Source organism: Eschrichtius robustus, chromosome 20, assembly GCF_028021215.1.
Source record: "Eschrichtius robustus isolate mEscRob2 chromosome 20, mEscRob2.pri, whole genome shotgun sequence".
NCBI lineage: Eukaryota > Metazoa > Chordata > Mammalia > Artiodactyla > Eschrichtiidae > Eschrichtius > Eschrichtius robustus.
Genome location: NC_090843.1, coordinates 52991172 through 53016649, shown reverse-complemented (window position 1 = coordinate 53016649; position 25478 = coordinate 52991172). Strand labels below are relative to the sequence as shown.

The 25478-nt window shown below is 44.1% G+C and overlaps 1 protein-coding gene and 1 pseudogene across 2 annotated transcripts in view; one reads left to right on the top strand and one right to left on the bottom strand.

The window, feature by feature from the left end:
• VPS53 (VPS53 subunit of GARP complex) overlaps positions 1 to 25478 on the bottom strand; it is a 127389-nt gene that overhangs the window by 36443 nt on the left and 65468 nt on the right. For both annotated transcript variants that reach the window (XM_068530769.1, XM_068530770.1), the window contains 4 exons: positions 20251 to 20345; positions 8933 to 9175; positions 5848 to 5995; positions 351 to 433 (listed from right to left, as the gene is read on the bottom strand). In XM_068530769.1, the coding sequence (XP_068386870.1) occupies positions 351 to 433; positions 5848 to 5995; positions 8933 to 9175; positions 20251 to 20345 (569 nt within the window). The remainder of the gene's footprint in view (positions 1 to 350; positions 434 to 5847; positions 5996 to 8932; positions 9176 to 20250; positions 20346 to 25478) is intronic.
• On the top strand, positions 12289 to 12720 carry LOC137754712 (small ribosomal subunit protein eS26 pseudogene; annotated as a pseudogene).

Sequence of the window (25478 nt, the reverse complement as noted above, 5' to 3'; positions counted from 1 at the left end):
TGGAGGTGGGGCTGGCCCTCTGTAGATTTAGCGGGGCAGATAGGAGGCCCTGGACCTGACCTTCCTGCAGGGATGGCCAAGGGGGGATTTCTTCTCTCTTGCTATTCTAGATAGTGCAACAATAAGGCCCCCATAAGCTAAAAATGATTGTATCTGAGGAGCCAGGATGGGGGGCAGCTGCACCAACTTCTAAGGCTCCTTGGTGGCTGGTGGAGAAAATAATCCTGATCCAACAGAAGGCCCTGGAAACTTCTCAGGTTCTGTAGCAACCTACGCTGACGGCCTGAGACACGCTGCTGCTCCCTGCAGGGGGGGAAAGGCGGGCCTCGAGCAGGCGCGCGAGTACGTACGTGCTGAATGTGTCCATTTCTCCAGTCAGATTGATTCGTTCGGTCAGACTTACGTCGACCTTCTCCTTGAGTTTCTCTTCCAGCTGTTAGAGAGTAACAGAGAGAACAACAGGCTTAATGATTATCGGAAGGAGCAACGTAACAGTAACACCTAACATTTACTGAGTGTGAGCATTCCGGTATAATTCCAGGCACTTTTCGTGTAAGGACTCATTTAATTCTCACTGCCCTGCAAGGAAGATTCTTTCATGATCCTCCTTTGATATATGAGAAGATGGAGGCATGCCCTATGCAGGACAGTGAGTGGCAGGGCCGGGAATCAAACTTCCTCCAGAGCCTGTGCCCTCTGGCCCTGCGCTGTACTTGGTTCTCATGACACACTGACAATTTAAACAGATCCCCATTTTTAGGATACTCCCTGCCTCGTGAACTGCCGGCTCACCCACCGACACTGGAAGCCTCCAGTGGTGGGTGGCAATAAAATCAGGTGAAGTATTCCCTGAGCGCTGGGCTGGGCTGGGCCACCCACCGCGTTAAGGTGTTGAGGGATACCAAAGTAAACAAAGGAAACACAGTCTCTGCCTGCATCGTCCTACAGCCAAGGGGGAAGAAACGATGGCCACGCTCCCAGAAGCCCCGAAGAAAAATACAACTGACCGGGAATTGTAAATGTCTCAAAACATCCCAGGAATTGCTTCACCTAGCATCCCCAAACCTATTTATTACAGGAACTCTAAGAATAATGAATGTTCTGTCTTAGATTCAAAAGTGCCTCTTAGGAATGGGTAAATTAATGTAACCTTTTGGGAAGGCAATTTATTTAAAAGGCAAACATTTAAATATACACACTCTTTCGGCCGGCGATTTCACGTCTAGAAAGATATTTCAATGAGTAATGAGAACAAGGTACGGAGATGCACACGTGTTCTTTGCAGCATTCATGAATTCAACCAGTATCTACTGAAAGTCTATTCTGCGCCAGGCTCTGTCATAGCGTAAGGGAGTTAGCTGGTGAACAAAAACAGATAAGATCCTCTTCTCATAAAGCTCACATTCTGGTGTCATTTATATTAGTGAAAAACTGGAAACAATCTACACGTTTATAAGGGATTGAGGAGAAAAATTACGGCGCAGGCTCTCAAGGCTTCAACTCTCTAGTGGCCTTTCCCTGTTAACACTGAAAATAAAATCCAAACTTCTAACTATGATTTGGGTCCCTTTAGGGCCCGCATCTTGCTTTGCCCCTTGTCTGCTTGGCTTCAGTTATACTGACCTCTTAAGGTTCTGGAAGACACCGGGTCTTTTCCCCATCAGGGCCTTCACACGTCCTACTCCCTCTCTCCGAAGCACTCTCTGCTCCCCCGTCCTAGCCAGCTCCCTTGCTTTGCCATCCCCCCACCCCACCACTCATCCCTTCCAAGCTCCTCAGTTGGCAGTCTCCTTCCCACCCCTCAGGTCTCTGCTTCAATATCACCTCCTCTGGGAGGCCCTCCTTGACTACCCTACCTCAGTAGGCAACTCCCTATCTAGCACTGCAACATCTGTTTCCTTCCTAGCACTTACCACAAAATTGAGGCTACATCTTGCCTTACTTATTTATTATCTGGCTCCTTTATTAGTTCTAAGTTCCATGACAGTAAGAAATTTGTCTACTCTGTTCACCTCTGTGAATTAATACCAAATACAGTGCCTGGTACATAATCAATGCTTCATAAAGATCTCTTGAAGGAGGGAATGGCACACCCCATGCAGGTGTTAAGCGTAAAAGTGTTACAATTAATGAACCGATATTGACACATTATTGGCATTGTTTTTTAAGTATTATTTTTCAATTCTTCATTGCTTGGATTCTCAAGGCTCTTTGGTTTCTCCCTCCATTTCCTTTTGCAACCCCCCGCCCAACCCCCTGTGCTTTTTTCTTAAGGAAACTGGGTTGTTTGCCCCGTAGATTTTCTCATAGTTTGATCTCATTGATTGTATCCACAAGGTACTAATTAGCATGTTCCTCTATCCCTTGTATTTCCTGTAAATTGTAGCTTGATGTAAAAGCTTGATCAGATTCAGATTTTTTTTTTTTTTTTTTTTAAAGAAAACTCCTTCATGGGAATTCCCTGGCGGTCCAGTGGTTAGGAATCGGTGCTTTCACTGCCGTGGCCAGGGTTCAATCCATGGTCGGGGAATGAAGATCCCACAAGTCACACGGCACCGACAAAAAAAAAAAAAAAAAGAAAGAAAAAGAAAAAGAAAGAGAGTAAAAAAAAAAAGAAAACTCCTTCATGATGGTGCTGTGTACTTCCATCAGATAACATAATGTTTGGTTGTCTCTCTTTTTGTAATGTCAGCAGCCATTGATGGTCAATGCCCAGATCCATTTTTCCATTAAGAGGTATAAAAGAATGATATTTGTATTCAATATCTTTTCTTCTTCATTTATGAACTGAAAATCTGTTATAAAGATATACTTTCCACTGTCAGTGATTTGGTTATCCTGAGGTACAAGTCAGACAGGAAAGGCAGGATAAGAACTTTTCCTTTATTTACCAGTATTCAATTCATACCAGTGGTTTCTTAGTATCTTCCGAGGTGATACATGAATTTTAAAAATCATTATAACCAAATGGATTTAAACATATTTGATGTTTTCAATCGACTGTAGCTAATATTCTCACTGATTCTTGTATGTCTCATCTTTGACCAGTAGAGTTCATTCAGGCTGACTCCCATAATTAGTTTCCTAAGGCTGCCGTAGCAAATTACTACAAACTTGGTGGCTTAAAATGGAAATGTATTCTCTCACAGAAGTCCAAAGGGAAGGGTTGGCAGGGTTGGTTCCCTCTGGGGGCGCTGAAGGAGAAGCTATCCTGTCTGCCTTCTGCCTCCTGGTGGTGGCCGGCAATCCTTGGTGTTCCTTGTCTTATAGACGCATCACTCCAGTCTCCACCTCCATCTTCACATGGCCATCTTCCCTGTGTCTTTGTGTGTTAAATCTCCCTCTCCTTTCCAGGGACATCAGTCATTGGATTTAGGGCTCACCCTAAATGCAAGATGATCTCATTTGAGATCTTTACTTAATTACATCTTCAAAGACCCTATTTCCAAAAAAAGGTCACATTTATAGGTACAAGGGGTTAGGACTTGGACATATCTTTTTGTACAAATAAAAGCCACTACAGGGGCTTCCCTGGTGGCGCAGTGGTTGAGAATCTGCCTGCTAATGCAGGGGACGTGGGTTTGAGCCCTGGTCTGGGAGGATCCCACATGCCGCGGAGCAACCGGGCCCGTGAGCCACGACTACTGAGCCTGCGCGTCTGGAGCCTGTGCTCCGCAACAAGAGAGGCCGCGATAGTGAGAGGCCCGCGCACCGCGATGAAGAGTGGCCCCCGCTTGCCGCAACTAGAGAAAGCCCTCGCACAGAAACGAAGACCCAACACAGCCAGAAATATATAAATTAATTAATTAAAAAAAAAAAAAAGAGCAGATCTTCCTATTCTGAAGCTGACTGATCCCAGAATTAAATTATCCCATAATTTAAAAAAAAAAAAAAAAAAGGCCACTACAGGACTTCGCTGGCAGTCCAGTGATTAAGACCCTGCACTTCCATTGCAGGGGGCACGGGTTTGATCCCTGGCTGGGGAGCTAAGATCCCACATGCTGCACGGTGCAGCCAAAAAAGATAAATTAAAAAAAGAAAAAAAAAAAAGCACCACTACAGCTCCTAAGTCCTTCTGAAATGACTCTCATAGTCTTTGATATTTTTCTTGCCTTTTCTATGACATGATGTTCCAGGTTCATCTTGTATAGTTCTCCAGACCTGGAATTAGTCATTTCTCCAGGAATCTCTGGTTCCCTTCAGTGGAAAATGGTATTGACAGATCACAATATAGGTGCCAAGAATGTATTTAATTTTATAATCAGTAAAAACAATTTTCTCTAAATAGCAAAAAACTGGCTACATCTATCATGAGTCATCAAAATGGTCTCTGATCTACTAGTATGTCTAGAACTTCTAAGGATCTGCTCTAGAAAAATAATGCAAGACATATTAGATGTTCTTTGTAGGATTACTCATAAAAGCAAAAACTTGAAATAGCATAAACAATTATCAGGGATACTGTTAAATGATTTACAGTATAGCCCCCCCTGACTGAAATATTATGTAACCATAACAATGATGACAAGAAAGACGTGACAGAAACAGGAGAAATGCTAATACTGTGATGTTAAAAACAACAAAAGGATATGAACGTAAATTAAGTTAATTACAGCATATGAAACTATGTTCATGAAAAAGGATTGAAATGCTCCAAATTGCTGATATGATTATTTGAGGGTGATGGGATTAAGAGTCATTGATTGTATAGTTTCTTTTTTTTTGGTACTGTGCCTATTTTACTTTTAAAATACTATATTCATACGTGTATATGTCTTTCTCTTTCTGCACACACACAAAATAGTTAAATAGTATTTCTTCATCCAAGAACTCTGGGACCCCTGCCTTGGAGGTCCTCACAGATATCATCAACCTGCCCGGGAAGTTCTGAGACTAAATGGGTTGCTGTTTCTGGCTCCAAGGCCAAACCTTTACAGGTCATTCCCTGTGTGACTCAGTGTGACCATGTCCCTAAGCAGAGCACACTACTGCATCCGCCTCTGGCTGGCTTAAGCTCAACTGTGAAGTTTTGGGGGGGACCCTTCCCATTTGGCCTCTTGTATTCTTGCTCTGGCTCACAGGTGCTCCAAGCTATACTGTCTGAACTGTCAGTCACGACTGCCTTTCCTATGATCTAGGCATGTAGAAATAATAAACTCCAAAAGGGAGGAACAATAGAACCTTCCCCAGTTATTTTCTTTCTCTTGGCCTTAGGTGAACTCCAGACCGAATGTGGAAAGGAACTTCTAATCCCACATCTAAGGCTGAATGGAAACTTCTTCTGGGTCTTCCTTCTGCTCATGGGAGCTCCAGCAGAGACATCACCCTTTCCTGCTTCCCGGTTCCTGAACGTCAGCATCCAAACAATGGTTATTTGTTTCTGCAGATTGAGAATGGTCCATAAATTTCAGGAGACACATAAAAGCCCAAAGGATTTTCAATGAGCCTGGTAACACTCCTGAGAATGGCATCACTGGTTGTGACTCATCACCACTAAGGCTGGGGCCTACCACCACTACGGTTGTAACTGCTTTTAGCACGTGGGAGACAGGGCTACTGACCTATTTTCAAGAGGGCACGTCATGCTCTTTGAGTAGCTTACACAGCTCTGGGGAGGAGACCAGTCGTACTTTCTTGCCCAGTCTCCTTTTAACAAGGTCCTTCTGCAAGGGGGCTGCCTGGGCCGCCCCCTGGCTGGACCTCGAGTTTTCCCCTGTGGGAGACCAGCTGTTCTGCCCAAGGTTGTGTGTGGCCTCGTTGGGGCCCATACTCTTACCCACTGAGCTAAGTGGCCCAGGCGGTTCAGGAAAAGGAGGCGGTGGTGCAAGGGCAGCCCGGGCGGCTCACCTGCTGCGTGGTGGCCAAGCAGTACTCTGCAGTGCTCAGGATGCTGCAGATGAGGCAGAGCTCCTCCAGGGTGAACTTGGCCACTTCGGAGCCCTCCTTTTCCTTGAGGAGGCTGCTGATGGTCAACCCACCGCCGCTGCTTGTGGTTCTGAGGAAAAGGCATAGGGACTAGTCAGGCCAGCACTCCTCATTTGCTTCCTGACCCGGAAACCGCACGTTGTAAGACAAAGAAACGGGGGAAGGAGAGGCTGGACGTGGCCCAAACAAATCCACACACAATGAGGCCCTTTCCGAGTGACCTGACCTTGACTGTCATTTGTTTAAATTCTCTGACCATCAGAAATAGGAAGAGACGATCCCAACAGCGAGCCAGTCATCAGTCATATTAACTACGATGACTCTGGTCTGCTGAGCGGCCTCTCTGCTTAGCTTGGAATTTCCTGATCTCTGGAGCTCATTCAGAGTCATGTGTAGCGCGAAAGCTGGTTCCCCAACTGTTTCTCTCAGTTAAGAAAATTCTGCATGGGAGCTTGTCTTTGTGCTTGTGGAGGGGTTCAAAAGTGAATGTTAAGACATGGTTCCTGGCCAAAGGCCTGACTGCCTCAAGAAACAAAAAAGCATGTCATCTCTTCCTACTGATCTAATCATGTGATCACAAAAAATAAAAAAGCAGTTTTTAAAATAACTTCCTGCAGTTATAAATAAAATTTCAACTGTGAGAGTCTATTTTTTAAGAAGACAGAATTCAATGATATTTACCTTAAAAATAAGAGAAAATTTTCCTTTAAAACACACACACACACACACACACACACACACACACAGAGACACCCTAAACTTCCCAGTCTTATAGGTAATCAAAGATTTGAAAACATCTTAATTTCTAGTACTTATAAGGGTGTGAGGACACTGGCTGTCTCTTCCACTACGGGTTAGGAGCATTAAATTGTACAACTTTTTTGGAGGTATATTTCAGGAGCTTAAAAAAATGTTCAGACTCTTTGACCCAGTAGTTCTACTTCTGTTCAAGGATGCTCTTCTGAATGTTATTTAAAATACCAAAATAGTGAACCCAACATAAATGGTCAATTAAGAGAATGATCAATAAGAAATCTCAGAAGTTAGCTGGGTCTTCTGTATGTGGGAACATCATAGCACCATTAAAAGTGTCTTGATGGGGCTTCCCTGGTGGTGCAGTGGTTAAGAACCCGCCTGCCAATGCAGGAGACACGGGTTCGAGCCTTGATCCGGGAAGATCCCACATGCCGCGGAGCGACTAAGCCCGTGCGCCACAACTACTGAGCCTGTGCTCTAGAGCCGGTGAGCCACAACTACTGAAGCCTGTGCGCCTAGAGCCCGTGCTTCACAACAAGAGAAGCCACCGCAATGAGAAGCCCGCGCACCACGCGCACCACAATGAAGAGCAGCCTCCGCTCGCCGCAACTAGAGAAAAGCCCGCGCACAGCAACAAAGACCCAGTGCAGCCATACATACATACATAAATAAATAAATAAATTTGGAAAAAAAAAAGTGTCTTGATGAATATTTTTACTGTGCTGACTGTTCTCTGTTCTTCTCTTCCCTTTTCACCGCTTGGGAGACTGACCTCTGCAGACTTATCACCCAGGCTCCCCAGCCCTCTGGCCTCCTGTTGGTTTCAGCCAACAGCAGAGGCTGTAGGAAGTCGGAGAGGTTGAGGAGAGAGGAGTCAGAGTAACAACTAGCCCTCCTGCTCCCTCTGCTTCAGTGTGGTCCTGGCAGTGACCGTGGCCCCTGTGACTACAGTTTCTGTTGGGCAGCCCTTTGTCCACAGCCCTAGCTCTCAAGTGAGTTTTAAAGTAGTAACAATTACCCACTAGAGTTTGGATGCTTCAGAATCCTCCGTTGGTTCCTTTCACCTGCCCCCATTTCTGTGAACAGTGGCTTTAGTAATAATATCCCAGCTGAGTACCATTTGTTTCCTGCTGTGACACTGACTAATACACATGGCAAAATGCTCGCAGCATGACAAAGCAGCAGGGTATAAAACTATAAGCACTATAGTCCAGTCCCGTTAAACAAATAAACAGAAGCATGCAGTCACACACATTACATATATAAAGAAAGAACAGAAAAATGTGTACTGAAAAGTTAAACCTGTTTTCTCTGGGTGGTGAGTTTTATCTTCATCTTTGCGCCTTTCTGTGTTTTACAAACTTGCAGTATTTTGATCATCAGGACAAAAGTTATCAAAAATTTTAAAATAGTGTTTATCATATTCAAAGAAATTCTCATTTGTAAAACATGTCTGTTACTTCAAATCTCTTGTAGAGCGAAGGGATTTTATTTTTCTTTCCTCCCAATTATGTAAAACTCCTATATATGACACATTTTAGTGACAGTGACAGAAACTAAATTCCAAACTGTTGAATTTAGCTATGGGGGTGATTTATAATTACTGGATTCTGAAGCATTGCTTCAGATCATATTCTATTACAATAGAAATTGCTATATAACCAAAATATCTCTAAAACTCTAGTCGAACAATCCATTTATTTCAAGTAATAAGCTATATAACAATATTTTAATGCCCCAAAATAACAGAGTGAAGTCGCTATAATTAGGAGCTGTGCTATGCAACCACCTTTCCCCAAATTCCACCACATCTTTAACATTAGACTCAACCCAGGAGAGCAAGATACACACACCATAAGAGAGACTTTGGCCTGAATGAAACTGCCCTTGCTGTTCAAAAGTCATTGCTACCACCACCCCACTTCTTTTGCCAAGTACCTATCACTGAATCCATGTAAACTAAGCACATCTATAATGGGACTGACTCCCCTGAGTCCACCGTGGCAGGATCTGACCTATGCTAGTGGCCAGCGTGGCAGCACTGATTTCCTCTGGCGGTCCCGATCAGCTGTGGAATCCCATTTGAGAGGAAACAGTCTAAGACCCCTGGGAACTCCATAAGGGTGTTTTCCTCCCTGATACTCTTGGCAGTTTAGTGAACAGCTTCAGGGTGGATTTCCTTAAAGATTTCCATACTTAGGTATATTCAGAATCTCACTTCTCCGGTCAGATCAGGAAGAACAGGACTCACTTGGGCAGGTTGCCAGAGAGGATTTTCCAGGCGTACTCTCGGAGGTACTTCTGGAAAATAGTGGTCAGGGCGATCATCGGCTCCCCGGTACTGAGCTGCGAGCACTGCACCATGCACTTCTTGTAGTAGACAAAGAGGTCGGCACAGCTGGGGAGCACGGCGCCCCCCTCGTCCGTGTTGGGCTTAGGGGGCCCCTGGGCTTTGAAATCGGCCACAAACCGATCTATCAGCTCCCCAAGGTTTCTGGGAGGAAGAAAACATGAAACGTTATTTTATTTCAAGAAAGAGAAAACAAACGTGCTTGACTGCCACGAGGCGATCACTCCTCATGCTTTTTACATTTAAAATTGGACCCGTTTCAGTAAGTCGGACAGAGAAAGACAAATATTAGATGATATCACTTATGTGTGGAATCTAGAAAACAATACAAATGAATCTATTTACAAAACAGAAACAGACTCGCAAAAATAGAAAACAAATGGTTACCAAAGGGGTAAAGGGGGGGGGGGATAAATTAGGAGTATGGGATTAACAGACACACACTACCATATATGAAACAGATAAGCAACAAGGATTTACTGTGTAACATGGGGAACAATATTCAATATCTTGTAATAACCTATAATGGAAAATAATCTGAAAAAAATAACTGAATCGCTTTGCTATATACCAGAAATTAACATAATACTGTAAATCAACTGTACCTCAATAGAAAATAAATAATTAACTTAAAACATTTTAAAAAACTGGACCCATTTTTATCAATATCAGCATTAACTACCACCACCACTCCTACAATAACAGCAGTGATAAAATTTGGCATTTGTGTGCTGTTTTATACTTTTCAAGGCACTTCACGATCACATTTGACCCCAAACCCCTGGGAGAAAGACAAGGTGTTATTGGACCCTCTAAGAGATGAAAAAAATAAGGCCCAGAAAGTCTGTCACACGATTTAGTGGCAGAGCTGAGCCTAGAATCTACCGCTTAAGTGTGTGCACTGGTCTTACTACCATATTAGTACCAGCTCCCCTTTCCACAAATGAAAACCCTAAATAATGACAGTGTTCATTTTCTGAACACTTATGGTGCACCAGGCACCATGTCAGCTCTTTATAAGAGTCTTTATAAGTGAACTTCACTTAATCTTCACAATAACCTTATGACGCAGGGACCAAAACTATCCTCCTTTTCAAAAAGCGAGGTGCAGAAAATTAAAGGACCTTGTCCAAAGTCATACAGCCAGAGAGTGGAGGAGCCAGGATTAAAAACCAAGCAGCCTGGCTCTAAACCTCATGCTTTTACCCACTCTACCCTACTACCTCCTCAAACACAAAAAGGTTATGATGTCAGCAAATATTTAGATATCATTAACCTTAAAGGTACCCAGCAGGCAGACAACTAAACAGAGAGAAACTGTAAAGAAACAGTCTAATGCTTTCTTTCTCCTTTAATGCAGTTTCTTCTTAACAACTTCCAAAATCAAAGGTGTAAGAAATCTTGGGAGGAGAGAAAATACTGAGCAGCTCCAGGCTAGCCCCAGGTCACGGTGGTGATGATGGTTGCAACTTTCTCCCATTTCCCATTCAAACATCACTGAATTTGCCTCAGTCACGCTGAGTCATCACTGTTCACATCCAGCAGGGCTATATTGATTGGTCCCTGCACAGTTGTGCTCTACGAAAAATGGGGGAGGGGAGGGCGTTCCCACCCCTCTTAACACTTTGCATCTTTTTAGTTGCTATCTAAGGCAACAGGAATCCAGCTGTGCTTTTTTTTTTTTTTTTTGTATTTATATAACAGTCAAGAAGAAAAAGACAAGAACCACATGCAGTATTAATGAGTAGGAACAGGAGAAAATCGACATTTTACTCAAGAGCTTTTGTTATTGAAAGTTTATTACATCCAGATATAGCCACTGTGCCCTCAAAGAACTTCAGGCCTAGGACAGTCCATTGTGATGGTGGTGATGGTTAGCAAGCAGAGAAGGAGCGAGTTGGTTGACCTTGGAAAGCTCCAGGGTGACCACCCTCCTTCCTCACACCCTCCTCTTGTCTCACCTTTCCACTTAGTTTCCCACGTCTCCTCCACAGCGACCCCATGCTCCAGCCAGACTCCTCTCAGCTGCCCCTCTGCGCCATCTCTATCCCCGACTCTGTGCATCTGCCTGGATGCGTCCCCTGGTGGCTGTCCCGTCACCACCTGCCCACTCACCCTCCCAGCTCAGCTCAGGGGGCACCTAGATAACTCCTACTCACGCCCATCCTCTATCTCAGTTGCAACTTCTTTTTTTTTTTTTTTTTTTTTAATTAATTTATTTATTTATGGCTGTGTTGGGTCTTCGTTTCTGTGCGAGGGCTTTCTCCTAGTTGTGGCAAGCAGGGGCCACTCTTCATCGCGGTGCGCGGGCCTCTCACTATCGCGGCCTCTCTTGTTACGGAGCACAGGCTCCAGACGCGCAGGCTCAGTAATTGTGACTCACGGGCCCAGTTGCTCCGCGGCATGTGGGATCTTCCCAGACCGGGGCTCGAACCTGTGTCCCCTGCATTGGCAGGCAGACTCTCAACCACTGCGCCACCAGGGAAGCCCTCAGTTGCAACTTCTGTCATCTGTACCACACTGACGACTATCTTATTTTTTTTTAATACTTTATTATACAGTGTGAGGATGTCAGCTATTCAGGAAACACGCTGACCTTCTCCCATCCTGGGCCCGTGGTGGGCCATGCTCATCAGGAATGGCTGTGTCTTTCTCACTGATCTCCAGGGTAATTTCAGAAGCCTTCCTGAGACAGCACTGTAGCCAGTCACTTCTTATAAGCTGAAGTTGGCAGAGAAGGTGAAAGCTGCTCGCTTTATAGTGGTAGAATCTTCTTCTCTGTGTCACATATGTTATCGTGAGACTCTTGAGAGCAGGGATAATGTCTGTGTTACTTCTGCTCCCCCGAGGCCCAGCCCTCCAGCTTCTGTGTGAAGCTAAGCTCCCAGTTACGCTGGTGCCCGATACGTACTCGGCGGATCAACCTCCATGTTTTGTTCCTAAGGGATGGGAGTGGAAGGGTCGGGGCTGGTGCACTGGAGGAGAGCACGGAACAGCAGGGGAGGGTCCCTCTCGAGTCTTCCCATGAGAGACTCTAACCTCCGAGTCCACAGTGCCAACCAAAACAGGGGCGAGAGCTCCAAGGCACTTTTGCCTGAACCACTCCTCTAATGCCGCTGGAAGCTGAAGCCAGGATACTTCCTCACCTGCCTCCTATTTCGGAGCCAAGCTGATGAGTAAGACTGTAAAATTAATTGTGATCATAGAACAGAGACAAAATTTCCCCTTTAAAAAAAAAAACAAAAAACTAGCTCTTTCGCCTCCTCGCTTCCAAGATGACCAAGAAAAGAAGGAACAATGGTCGTGCCAAAACGGGCCGCGGCCACGTGCAGCCTATTCGCTGCACCAACTGTGCCCGTCGCGTGCCCGAGGATGAGGCCATTAAGAAGTTCGTCATTCGGAACATCGTAGAGGCCGCAGCCGTCAGGGACATTTCCGAAGCGAGTGTTTTCGACGCCTATGTGCTTCCCAAGCTGTATGTGAAACTGCATTACTGCGTGAGTTGTGCCATTCACAGCAAGGTAGTCAGGAATCGTTCTCGGGAAGCCCGGAAGGACCGAACACCTCCACCCCGATTTAGACCTGCTGGTGCTGCCCCACGACCTCCATCAAAGCCCATGTAAGGAGCTAAGTCCTTAAAGACTAAAGAAATACTGTTCCCTGGAAAGACAATAAAGTGGAAATTATACTTAAAAAAAAAAAACAAAACTAAACTAAAGATCTTCCATATTCTGCAGAATGTCTCTTGGGTTACTGTTGACATTGTTCTCTGGTGTGCACGAGAAACAGACCAGAGTAACCCACCCCTCGCCCCTTCCATCTTGCGCTCTGCATCAGCCTGCTTCCATGCCACACGAGACACTAGACAACGAGGAATCAAATAGCTTCACAGAAGAGAAGAGGACAAGTCACCCGGATGGGAACGGGTAAAGTTCATGAGTTTGCAAAGAGGATGCAATCCAATCAAATATGGATGGAGCACTTAGTATGCACAAGGCGCTGTGGGCAGCAAGTATAAGATATAAATGAGTTCAACAACAAAAAAAGCAAAGGTTACCATTTCTTCCAGGCACCAAACACTACCCTGAGTTTCGGCAAGATCTTACAGGAAGGACCACTGGAGAAGGGAACACGGGGCATGCTGACCTGTCGAATGGAATCACAGGGATGCACCTTTTATACCCTAAAGCCATGACAATCAAGTAAGAGTTTAAAAAGGGTCAAGTCCTGATTACAGTGCTGCGGGGGGGTAAAGACAGCACCTGTCCATTAGAGGCTGTGACCTATTGGGAAAGATGGGACCTTCATGCTTATGATCTTCAGATCTCAAGATGGCAACAAAATGCTAGTTTTGCAGTACAGACAATATGACCAATTTGTTTTAGACAAAGGAAATAACAGAGGAAATTCCACAGCAGATTCAGGCAAGAGAATAAAGGCCTGGAGTCAGAAGTAAGTACAGAATACGGTGTGAGGGGGAGAGGACGGGAAGAAGGAGAGGGGTTGGCTGAGGTAGAAGACACAGACTGAGAAAAGTCTGACCTGCAGTTAGGTTCATACACACCTCTGAATTCCCACAGCAAACTGTTCATACCTTTACCCCTCAATGCTGTGTTCCAAAAACTTTTTTTGGTCTCTCTCTCACACTAGGCTATGTGCCTATAAACTAGGCACTGCACTGGCTACATTATAAATACAATCTCACTTAATCCTCACAACAGCCCTGAGCAGAAGGCATTAGTATCCCTGTTTTATAAATGAAGAAACTGAGGCTGAGAAAAATAAGATAACTTGCCCTAGGTCACAGAATTTCTCAGAGCTGGAATTCGAACTGGGGCCTGTCTGACTCCAAAGCCAAGCTCTATCCACTATCCGATGCTTTGATTTCAAAACTCTAAAGCGCTATACAGATACATGGTATTACGATTATTGCTGTGATTCACTTTCTCTGCAGCTTAAGGAAACGTGACATGGATGCAGATGGTGTCTTTTATCCTCTTCCCTGTAGCTTGAGCTTTTAACTCAAGAACTGTATAAGCATTTTGCGGGTGCCATGTGAAATACTGCTGGGAGTTCCACTGATACATAAAACGACCTAGGAATAAAGACTATTGCAGAGCGGTGGCAGCAGAGGGGAAGATTAAAACACGGAGAGAAGGAAAACCACACTGCACACCAAGCTTAGGTATGGATGACCAAGGCCATTTCTTCTGGTGGGTCTGCAGCTGACATTCACAGAAATAGTATTCTAATTGGAAAGTACAGGAGTGATGGCTCTGGGGGAGGAAGATGGTAGTCAGAAACAGTGGACAAGGAGGTAAGTACGGGCAAAGCGGCTTAAGACCCCCCAGGAAGTTAGAGAACTTGTTCATCCAAGGATGCGCTGACTAATTTGCACCCCTACCCATTCCCTTTGGTTGGGGCAGAGGACTTGGCTCTGATGTGGCCAGTAGGGAGACAAGCTCTGGCTTGAGCACACCTGGGAGATGGGTTCCACACAGGTAAATGGAGCAGGTAAATACATGGAGGATCCTGGGAACCAAGCTTCTCACTGCTGTAGAAGGTAGTTACAGACATGGAACAGGGGACGCCCCAATAAACCCTGAGGTTAGGTTAGAATTGGAGTTATTGGCACAGACTCACAGGTTTTAATATATAAATAGGTATAAAAGTAGATAGATATGTAGATATACACATACATATATTTCTTAGGTCTCTTAGCTCAGAGGACGTAGAAGCATGACACCCCAGCAGCAATGAACATATATAATACACAGACTTAGTTTCTAAATATCATATCCCACCACAGGAACAAGGGATCCTGGAAAAATGGATGACTCCAGGACTGGGTTAGGAAAGTACAAGATGAGCCTGGTATATTTTGTTGGGCCAGAAAGAAAGTACTCCAAAAACGCTAGGGGCATGCAAAAGAACGGAAAACTAGCTGGAAGGGGCCGAAACCAGGACAATTTGAGCATTAAAACAAATAATGATGGATCCTGGAAGAGAAAAAGGACATTAGTGGAAAATCTGGTAAAATCCAAATAAGACCTGGAGTTTAGTGAATAGTACTGTACCAATGTTTACTAGCTGATTTTGATAATAACTGTACTACAGTTATGTAAGATGTGAACACTAAGGGAGCTTGGGAGAGGGAATATGGGAAATCTGCACTATTTTTGAAGTTTTTCTGTAGGTCTAAATTTATTCGAACATAAAGTTAAAATAAAAAAGACAGTAATGACTATAACCCATTGAATAAAATAGGAATCCACAAGTCCCTGCTGATACAAATAAATGGGGAAAAGAGAAGGCTGTTTCTTAAAACAGAATAAATGTAGAAGAAATGATGGAATTGGAAAAATAATTATTTGGCAACTATCTTAGTAATAAATGATTCAGGCAAGTGTCATTAACAGATGGTAAAATAAGTAAGTGAAAGATGAGAAAAAGGCTATTTATATGGTTTCAAGGTTAATCAACACTTATTAATTAATACAGAAACCTGGCCAATACCATCTAAACCAAGTAGTAAAACTGACCAGCACAAGTTGTGGGACACATTGATACTGTGTGTCTCCTGACAAGAGTTACTGAGAAGAACGTGGCGCCACTTCTGTATGAATCATAAATCATGAGCCAGCATCAGTCAGAACCAGACTGAGGAACATCCCACAAAGTAACTGGCCTACACGCATCAAAAATTTCCAAGTCATGGGACTTCCCTGGTGGTGCAGTGGTTAAGAATCCACCTGCCAATGCAGGGCACACGGGTTCGAGCCCTGGTCCGGGAAGATCCCACGTGCCGTGGAGCAACTAAGCCCGTGCGCCACAACTACTGAGCCTGCGCTCTGGAGCCCGTGAGCCACAACTACTGAGCCCGCGTGCCTAGAGCCCGTGCTCCGCCAAGGAGAAGCCCGTGCTCCGCCAAGGAGAAGCCCGTGCACCGCAACGGAGAGTAGCCCCCGCTCGCTGCAACTGGAGGAAGCCCACGCGCAGCAACGAAGACCCAACGCAGCCAAAAATAAAATAAAATAATTAATTAATTAATTTTAAAAAATTTCCAAGTCACGAAAGATAAAGAAAGAATAAATTATTCTTCTGGACTGAACCAAAGAGACATGACAAATACATGTAACCTGTGATCCCGGAATGGATTTGAGATCTATAAAAACCAGGATTGGGGCAAATGGGGAAAGGGAATGGGGTCTATGGATTTAATGGGAGTGCTGCATCAATGTTACCTTCCTGATTTTGATGGTTTGTACTATGGTTACATAGACTGTGTCCTTATTTACAGGAAACACACGTTGAAATATTAAGGAGTAATGGGGCATCTTGCCTGCAATTTGAGAATTTGAATCTCTCAGGAAAAACAACATGTATGTGCATATATCTGTGAGTATGTGCGTGTCTGTCAGTGTGTGTGTCAGAGGCGGGAGAGACAGCTGTTAATTGAGGAACCTGGGTGAAGGTACACAGGAGCTCTATGTACGATTCTTGGAACTCTTCTGAAATTAATTCAAAACAAACAACAGGCAACATTAGTTTATAGAGAGACTCTAGGCTTCACCCAGCTAGAAGGGGTGGTGGGCTCTATTTCAACGAAAGCTATGACGGGGAACTCAGGAGAATGGGCAGAAATGGAGTCCCTAATAATTTCTTGGACTGAGAATGTCACTGAATGGAGTGAAGCAAGTGCCTATGGAGAGAAATCTCTCCTGCAAGTCAGCCAAAGAAAACGCCTACATCCCCAAGAGTAGAAGAGACACTACTAACTTCCTCCTTGGACACCGACAAAAACTGAGAAAGCTGCTCAAAGCACAAAAGGACAGCTCAGCCCAGCCAGCTAAGAGGTGGCCAAGGGACATCCCCACTCCTCCTCCCTGGGCACCGGCGCCGCAGTCCTCCTACCAAGACTGGGCTTTGGGCTGGGGCAGGTGCTGCCAGGACTCTCCCCGGGCAGGTGGGAGGCAGGGGAGATGGAAGAGTGGACCCCATGCCAGGCCCACAGAGAGCTGGCAGCACCAAGCGGGCCACCCAACCACCTGAGAGTCCAGAACAAGATCACCAGAAGGGCAGGGCAGGCACAGTTCCCGAGTGCTGTTTACTGGTGCCGAGTGACAACATGTCATGTCATTTATTCCTCACCGCTAATCCTGTGAGGGGGACATTATTCACTTGACCGTAGAGAGCACAAAATAAACTCGGAGAGGTTAGGGCCATGCTCAAGGCCCCAGGCTGGTGAGTGCAGAGCGCGGACTCAAGTCCAGGTCTGTCTGGCACCCAGGCCCACGCTCTTTCCATTACCCTGGGTTGGGTCTCGGTCATCGGGGAACTTGTGAATGGTCTCAGATTTTCCTCCCTTGCAGCTTTTTGAGTCAGAACTACAACAAGAGTAGTAGTTTGTCCCAAATCAGTCCCCACCTGAGTTCCTTCCCCAGTCTTAGGATTCTCTGACTTAAGGGAGGACGAACTTTGTAGAACCCCTTGAAATTGTACTCAAAATAGTGTGTGGGTTTATGTGGATTTTTTTTGGCAAGAGGACCTGTGGTTTTCATCGGGTTCTCAGAGGGATCTATGACTCAAAAAAGGTTAATAACCTGCTGCTTTAGGGATTATTTTGTCTGATGCTCTCCTTTAACAGATGAGGAAACGGATTTCTTGAACTCTGTTTTCTACTTCAAGCTTTTGCTGTTTATTCTGGAGCGACAACAGCACAGCCTACGCAGTTCTCCTACGAGAAGCTTCCGCTACTGCACTAGTGCTGTGGAAACATCCCAGCGAGGCCAGACGGCAGGATGAGGGGCCAGCACTGCATTTTTCATACAGAAATGGAGAGTCCCTAAGGAAGGGAGGGCTGGCTCTCCGCCCAAAGTCTCATGAACAATGAGTGTGCTTTATACGAATCAAGGCCATGCGAAGAGAGTAGATCCCAGAATTACACCAGATAATTCAGAAAACTGACTCTTTAGACCAGATAAGTTTTGAGAAAGTACATGGTTATCTCAGATGTGCACTTTAAACCCTGGACCCAATAGCTTTTAAGCCTTTTAAAAGATAAGAATTTGGATTGATAAGAGAAGAGAGGGCTTTGTCCCAACATAGTCATACGGGTGGGCTGCTCCAAGACCTGTTCATCTAACAGGCAAATAGCTGCTCCTTTTCCTGCCCCGTAAGGGTGTCTTATTAACATCCTGAGAGAAGACTTTGTGAATGCAGAAGAAAGGGTGTTTTCAAAGGACTAAATGGCAATAGTAACTACTGCCCTTCTGCATGCCTGCAGACATAAGCCCAATAGATGGAGAGCAGGAGGAAAACTGGGCTTTTACAGGGCAAAAAACGTCAAGGCAACTTGTTCTGTGTGAGGTGGGGGGCGGTGAGGAGATTGCTGTTGTTAACGTAGAAGCTCTTTTACGAAGTTAATTTTCTGGGGTTTTAATATGAAGCATTTTGTAATCAGGGAAGAAAAGAATAGAAGCAATCTATCGATATAAAATCAAAGAGCTGAATAACAATAATGTTCCATTTGAGACACAAATAGCCACTTGAAATGTTCTCTTAAGCTTATGGTTTACCCTTGAAACATACTTGGAAGCAAGAATGTGCTAAAATGAAAGAAGCATTTAAAAAAAAAAAAAAAAAAAAAGGACTGGACTTCAGCACCTAAATGCTTTTTCCCCGAGAACTCCCCTCAAGAACTTTCTCACAGCTGCTGTCCTCCCTGTGTGAGCCACTGTCTGGTCCTCCTAAGCGTGTGTTCTTTAGGCTACGGGCCTTTCCTCAGAGTCTGGACCAGCCTGTCTCTGGTCAGTTCGGCCTGTTCCAGAAACTGGGCCTTTCCAAAATGTGCCTTCCAGCATGCAAGGGCCTTCCACAGCTGCTCTGGCTGCGGGCAGAGATTCAGGGATGAAGAGGGATCTCTGTCCTTCCCATGAACAATGGGTACTGGAACATGACCATACTCTTCTGGCTGTGAGGGAACCTGGCTGCAGTGGGCTGCTTTGTAAACATTTTCTGGAGCCCCTCTGTAAAAAGCATATACGTTACATGGATGATAATTCATCAAAGAAAATAATAACACATCAGCCCAAACAGGAAAAAACAAACAAACCAACAAGTGGGGGAGAAGAGGAAGCTCTTCCTTATAGTAGAACCCTAATGAGTAAATATAGAAGAAATGACAGAAACAGACGATCAACGTTTGGCAAACACTACAGTAATCATTGTTTCAGCCAGGAATCAATCGTCAAGGGATGTGAAAAATGAGTGGGCAAAGTATGATGAGACATGGGATATTTACATAGTCCCCAAGTATCCCCCCCGCAAGATACTTACGAATTACAGAGCAAAAAATAGTAGCTTCACAGGGAGAAAGCTGGCAGACACCACTTTAGCAAGTGGTCAAGGTCAACCTCAGCAATAACAGGACAAATCCAGGTGAGATGCCTCCTGGCATCACGCACTGGGCTCTGAGATGGACACAATGTCACCTCTGTGGTATTCTTGCCCAAAATGCATAACTTTGATTTAATCAAGAGGAAACATCACAAACAGAAATTGAGGGCTTTGGACAAAATAGCTGGTCAAACACTCTTTAAAAGTGTCAAGGTCATGAAAGACAAAGAAAAGACTGAGGAATTATTCCAGCTTAACGGAGCCTAAAGAGACCTGACAACTAAATGCATGATTGGATCTTGGACCAGAGAAAGGACATTCGTGGGAGAACGGTATCTTCCTGTTTTGATAACTGCGGTTACGTAAACTGCTAACATTTCTCTGGGCGAAGGGTATATGAGAGCTTTTTAAAACCTTTTGGTAAGTCTAAATGACTTCACAGTGAGAAGTTAAAACAAATTATACTTGAAAACATATACATTAGAGATGAGGCTTTCTTTCTCCACTTTCCAGCACCTGACATCGTAAAGCCTCACGGGCTGACATACAGAGTGGGATACGGGCTCAGCGCCCACCTGGGAAGTAGGTGCTGGGACCTGTTTGGAACCTTGTTAGAGTCAAACTCAGGCTTCTGAGATTTATGGACACAATACATGATAACACTCAAAAGGCCGAAAAACATCCTTAACAGGTTTCCAGGGAGGGTAACGGGTGCCCCAAGTCCCTCCTTCAACCTCTAGAAGGAGCTGTGCCCTTGTGAGGCCCCAGCCCTGACCCGAGGAGCGAGAAATGCAGAAGGCAGCAAAATGTTCACCACTCACTTGTCCTGGGACTCAATATACACGTAGAGATGAGGCTCAAAACACTTGGAAACAATGCCGTGAAATGGATTGTCTGGGGCTTTAGGCTTCTTTGGCTGTAAAGGGAAAAAAAAAAGAAAAGAAGAAAAGAAAAAAGAAACCCTATACTTGAGTCATCTTTGCAAACTTTCAAGCAGTTTCAAAGAAAACATCCCTTCAAAGTTCACTCCCAACTTACAGATAAGAAGCACTCAGCGTAACTAGACTGCGACTATGTCCTGTATTATGAGTCATGCCAGTTTGTGAACAATAAGCCAGCTTTGTTGGCATCATTTACGTGCTCTGTGCGGTGAAAGATTTATTGCTACTTTGATAACACATGCGTTTTCAATTTGGAAGCTCTTCATCATCTGACTGATGTTTTCAGAATGTAAATTCTAGCTAATAACAGCACCACAGAGCTGTGCAGTGCTTTGGAACATAGAAAGTGCTTTCACACCATCCAGTTTTAAAAGCCTCCATTTACTGCTTGTTATTATGAGCCAAGCACTTTGGTACGAAATATCTCATCTATTCCTCAAAACAATCCTCAATATAGGAATTATTACTACTATTTTACACCTAAAGAAAGGGAGGCTCAGAGGGTGTTAGCAGCCCGCCTCAAGGCACATGGTGAAGTTTCCTGTCTCCTAAACCAGAACTCTTTCTAGTAGATCACTGCTGTCTTGCGGTGCTTCCTAAGACTGTTGAATTTCACCAACAAATATAAGAAAAAAAGAAAAGTAGGGGGTCAACACAGGGTTGCTAACTTTTTATTTTGCTACTTTCTACTCTAACCACAAGTTCCTAAAAGAAAGAGTATTTTATACCCAAACATTTTATAAGAGAAAATAGCCGCATAAAAGCCGTCCTTCCCAAGAAAAGACAGTTAGTTGGTGACCTTATACCAGATAGAAAGACAAAGAGATAGACAGACAGACAGGCTGGCTGTTTTGTCTTTACTTTTTGCCTTGCACCAGCTAAAACCTGGATCAGTACTGGTCCCCAACTGAAACTGGGAAACCACTGATAAAAAGGTCATCTGGGCAGGCAAGCATTTAAAAACTATTATTTGCTACTTAAATTCCCTTTCAAAACATCTAAAAAATAAACAAGGATCTTCCTACATATTTCTTTCTGTTCCTAAAAAAAAAGCCAATTCTATCTATTTCTGTTTGTTGGGATCTGAAAATAGATAGAGGTCCTTGAGCCTTTGCTGGGCTTGATAGAAGAGTACAATCTGGGTATAAATTGGCATGCACAGCACACCTGTTGAATGGCTCGTTATCTTTTAATAAAAAGAGGAAAAGCTAAGCCCCCTAATGACAGACAGAAATGATTACCTTCTTCTAGTAATTAAAAACAAATAAAACGTTGTAATGGTTAAAAGCATCTGTAAAAACTGGTAATGATCACCAAAAATTAAATGTCAACTGTAGATATATCCCATTTAATTTCATATTTAACTCTTCCCTTTTCACCTTCTAAGAGTTCCATGTCTTTAATTTTTTTTTGCAGGATTTGAAGAAACTCTGGTCCTTCCTAAGAATAACTACAGTCTGGGCTATTTTCTCTTATCATCCAGAAGCCACTGCCAAAGTCAGGCCTTAGGCTGAGACCGTAAGAGACTCTCATTGAGTTTAAACTGACTGGATTCAAAGTCCCACTTCATTTCATAGATGCCTTAGGAGTTTTTCCCCATTTCCATTAGTTTAAAATGAGGGATCCATGATGTAGTATGATGGTTGTGAAGTTATGGTCCTTATCTATTTGTTCTACATTTTCCAAGTCCGTTACCTTTTTTAAAAAATTATTCTATACTTTTCAATAAGATGATCAGATAAATGAATAGACAAATGTGCTTTAATCTGAATAACTTCTGTAGGATTAGATATCCTGATTTTAGAACTGGAAAATATGGCCACTATAGCCAGATATCTTTTCATTAATTAAAATAGAATCTTCATAAATATTATAATTATTCCCTTTAGTTATATTTTCTTCCCTTGACAAAAATATTCACACATCTGTAGGATAGCTTCTGGAAATTATAAATGGGAGTTTATATAATATAGAATGTTGTCATGTTTTAGATCAACATGTGTATTTTGTACTTGGCTTTATTTACCTACTAATTTATGTGTACTTTTCCAACTATTGACAATGTTTCAATTTATCACTCTTGAATCACATTATAAAATTTAAATAAGTCTGTAAATGAGATAATAGTATTGTACTAATGTTAAGTTTTCTGATTTTGATCTGTAGTAATTTAAGTGAAAATTCTTTCTTAAGTGAATATATTTCCTAAAAAGGAAATACATACTGAAATACTCAGAGGCAAAGGGCGTGATACCTATAAACTTACTTGTTCTGAAAGAGAGAGAGGGAGGGAGGGAGAGAGAGAAAGAGAGAGAGAGGGAGGGAGGGGGGAGGAAATGGTAAAGTAAATGTAGCAAAATAGTAACAACTGGTGAACCCAAGTGAAAGACAGTTGAGAGTTCCTTGTAATATTCTTAAAACTTTCCCTAAGTTTGACATTATTAAAAAAGAAAAAAAGTTTAAAATAACAATAAAAAACGTGGCAGATAATCCCAGGTACAGTAGTGGAGCATTTTGAGAAACGGCCTATCACCAACACTCCGGATGGCCTGGAGGACCACACTATGTGGGGAAACACTAACATCCACGCCTGAGTGAAAACGGGGTTAGAGTCAACGTCCTGGTTTTGATAACGCACTATAGTTATGTTAGCCGTCAGCACTGGGGCAAGCTGAGAGATGGGTACCCAGGACCTCTCTGTGCAACTTCTTATGAGTCTATAATTATTTCAAAATAAAAAGTTTTTTTTTATTTTAAGTGGTTCAGCAGAGTTAGACTCTGAATGTGAAGAAGTCTTGGGAATATCTTAACCTATTTATTTTGCTTATATTTTCCTTTTTATGTACGCACAGAAGTGATATAGGATAAAAATGTATGGATAAGTCTGAAGAGCTCATTCAGTATAAAACACAGATTCTAATGATTAAGGAAAATGACTACATGATATTCCAACAAACTCATCCTGATCAGTCTCCCAGAGGCCCCGTGCTGGATGAGGCCCCACAGAACCCTCTGGATGTGGCTCAGAGAGCCGCACAACCAGACAGCGCAGGTGGCCCGACCCCCGTCCCCACAGGGGAGCCCGCTCCGCCCGCTAACGGCGCTCCTGACAGTGAGAACGGCCCTGTCGCCATGGCTCTCTGTCCTCATACAGTGTTTTCAACGTGAGTTGGAAGCAAGAGGGGAACGATGGGAGGGATTGCCTGAAGTTTCCTTTTTTCTTTTTTTCCACAGGGCTGCCTCCTGCCTCTGGCTGCCTCATAGCTGTGCTCATATTTAGATGAAATGGGCTGGAATTTCGGCTCATACTGGTGTCTCCCTTTGTACCGTCCAGCTCCCCAAAGGGTTGCTTCTCAGCTTAAAGAATATACTAAGTCATTTAGCAGTAGCACTCAGGCTGGATTTTGGAGTGTGTGAATTCTGTCCAAAAGCTGCAGATGTTTAAGCTATTTCCTCCTGGAGTTTGATGGAATAATAAAAGGTTACTGTTGTCACAGTAAGGAGGTCTGCAGCTGGTCCCATTTCCTTTTATTACTATCCAGTGTAAACAGATTAAATCTAACTGCTCGGATCACCAGAAGGGTACATTTTAAAACCAGAAATTCCTTATTTCTTCTCTCTTCCTTTTATACCCTGAGTACCCTCAGTCCCTGTTCAGATGCCATTTTTTAATCATCAGGAACATGTTGGCAACTGATTGTTCAAACTAAATACCTCTTTTCAAGTTCACGCTCCCTTCTCCGTAGCCTAACTGCAGCGGTGAGCAGGGAGCGGCCCTCACCTTGAGGGCCACCCGTCTGCCAACTGCAGTGATGCAATGGGTTGGGTAACCCAGGACAACTACTGGGGCCTCCCCCCCACCTCTGGCCGAGCTCACCGCTAGCATCCTGTGGGCTTGCCCCGAGCGCCCCACCTGGCTCCTCATCTTCCTGTGCGCCCAACGCCAGAAGCCAGTGAGTGGCTGGGAGGAGGGGGGTCCTGAGCTCCCACATCATCAACCACAAGTGGGACAGGTGCTGGGGAGGTGGTGGGAGGTCGGGGATGGCAGGTGAGGAGTCATTAGTCACCGGCGTGTACGTTTTATTACTAACAAGTAACAGCCCGTGAAGCTGCGGGTGGATCATTTAGTTCCGGGGTTTTCAGTACTTTCTTTTTGAACACACCTGGAACCCCTGATCCAAAAGCAATTTTATCTGGAAGTCCATGAAAAAAGTGACTCAAAACAGAACTGCTGTATTTGGAGGGACTTAGGGCCCTGGCCTCATCCCAACTCCCCACAGTGACATCTGACAGGGCACCAAGGAATACAGCTGGAAAACCACTGGCTCTCTCTATACACGGAGAAACGAGGGAAGTCTAGAGAGAGTAAAAACCTACCTAAGGTCATGCGGGCAGCTAACAGCAAACCAGAGTCTGGCATCTTCCCCATCACGTGACTCTGCTTTACCCCGTGTACCTGTGTTCTGTGTCCTTAGAATGAGCAGAGCAGGTCTTTGTCTTTAAGATAGTAACCTCAAGCTGAAAAGATGAGTAAAAAGTTCCACAAGAAAGAAAAATCATATGTTACCTGGCAAAACTGATTTTGTAGCTAATGGGGGCTATCATAATCCAGTTTAATAATATCCAGAGATGACTAGCGAAAGGGATAACTTTTCACGGCAGCATCTGAGTGTTCAGCTCCACAATTCTGGACATGACAATGGCAGCCACCTGCACTGCGGAGACACGAGGGCCCTGAAAACGTCCCAGCTACACAAGGCCAGCTCAGAGGGTGCAGGTGCCCAAGCGCGGGTGGAGGACACACGAGAAGGATGAGCTCCACACCCAGAGTCTTCTTTCCCATCCCAGTCCTTCCTCCCAAAATGTGAGAGATGCATTTCTTTAGTTAGAAGAAATCTTTTGTTTTCTCCCAGCCTAGCTGATATGATGGCTTTAAATCAATTATGTCTAATCCCATAGATCTCTGGGATACGGCCTCAAGGTATCCCTTCAGTTTTATCCATTCACTTTTATTCACGGGATGCATTTCTGTGTCCTCCACTCTTCAGGGGGACATCACCGATGTAATAGAAGGAACGCCAGAAAAGGAATTCTAGTCTCTGACTTCT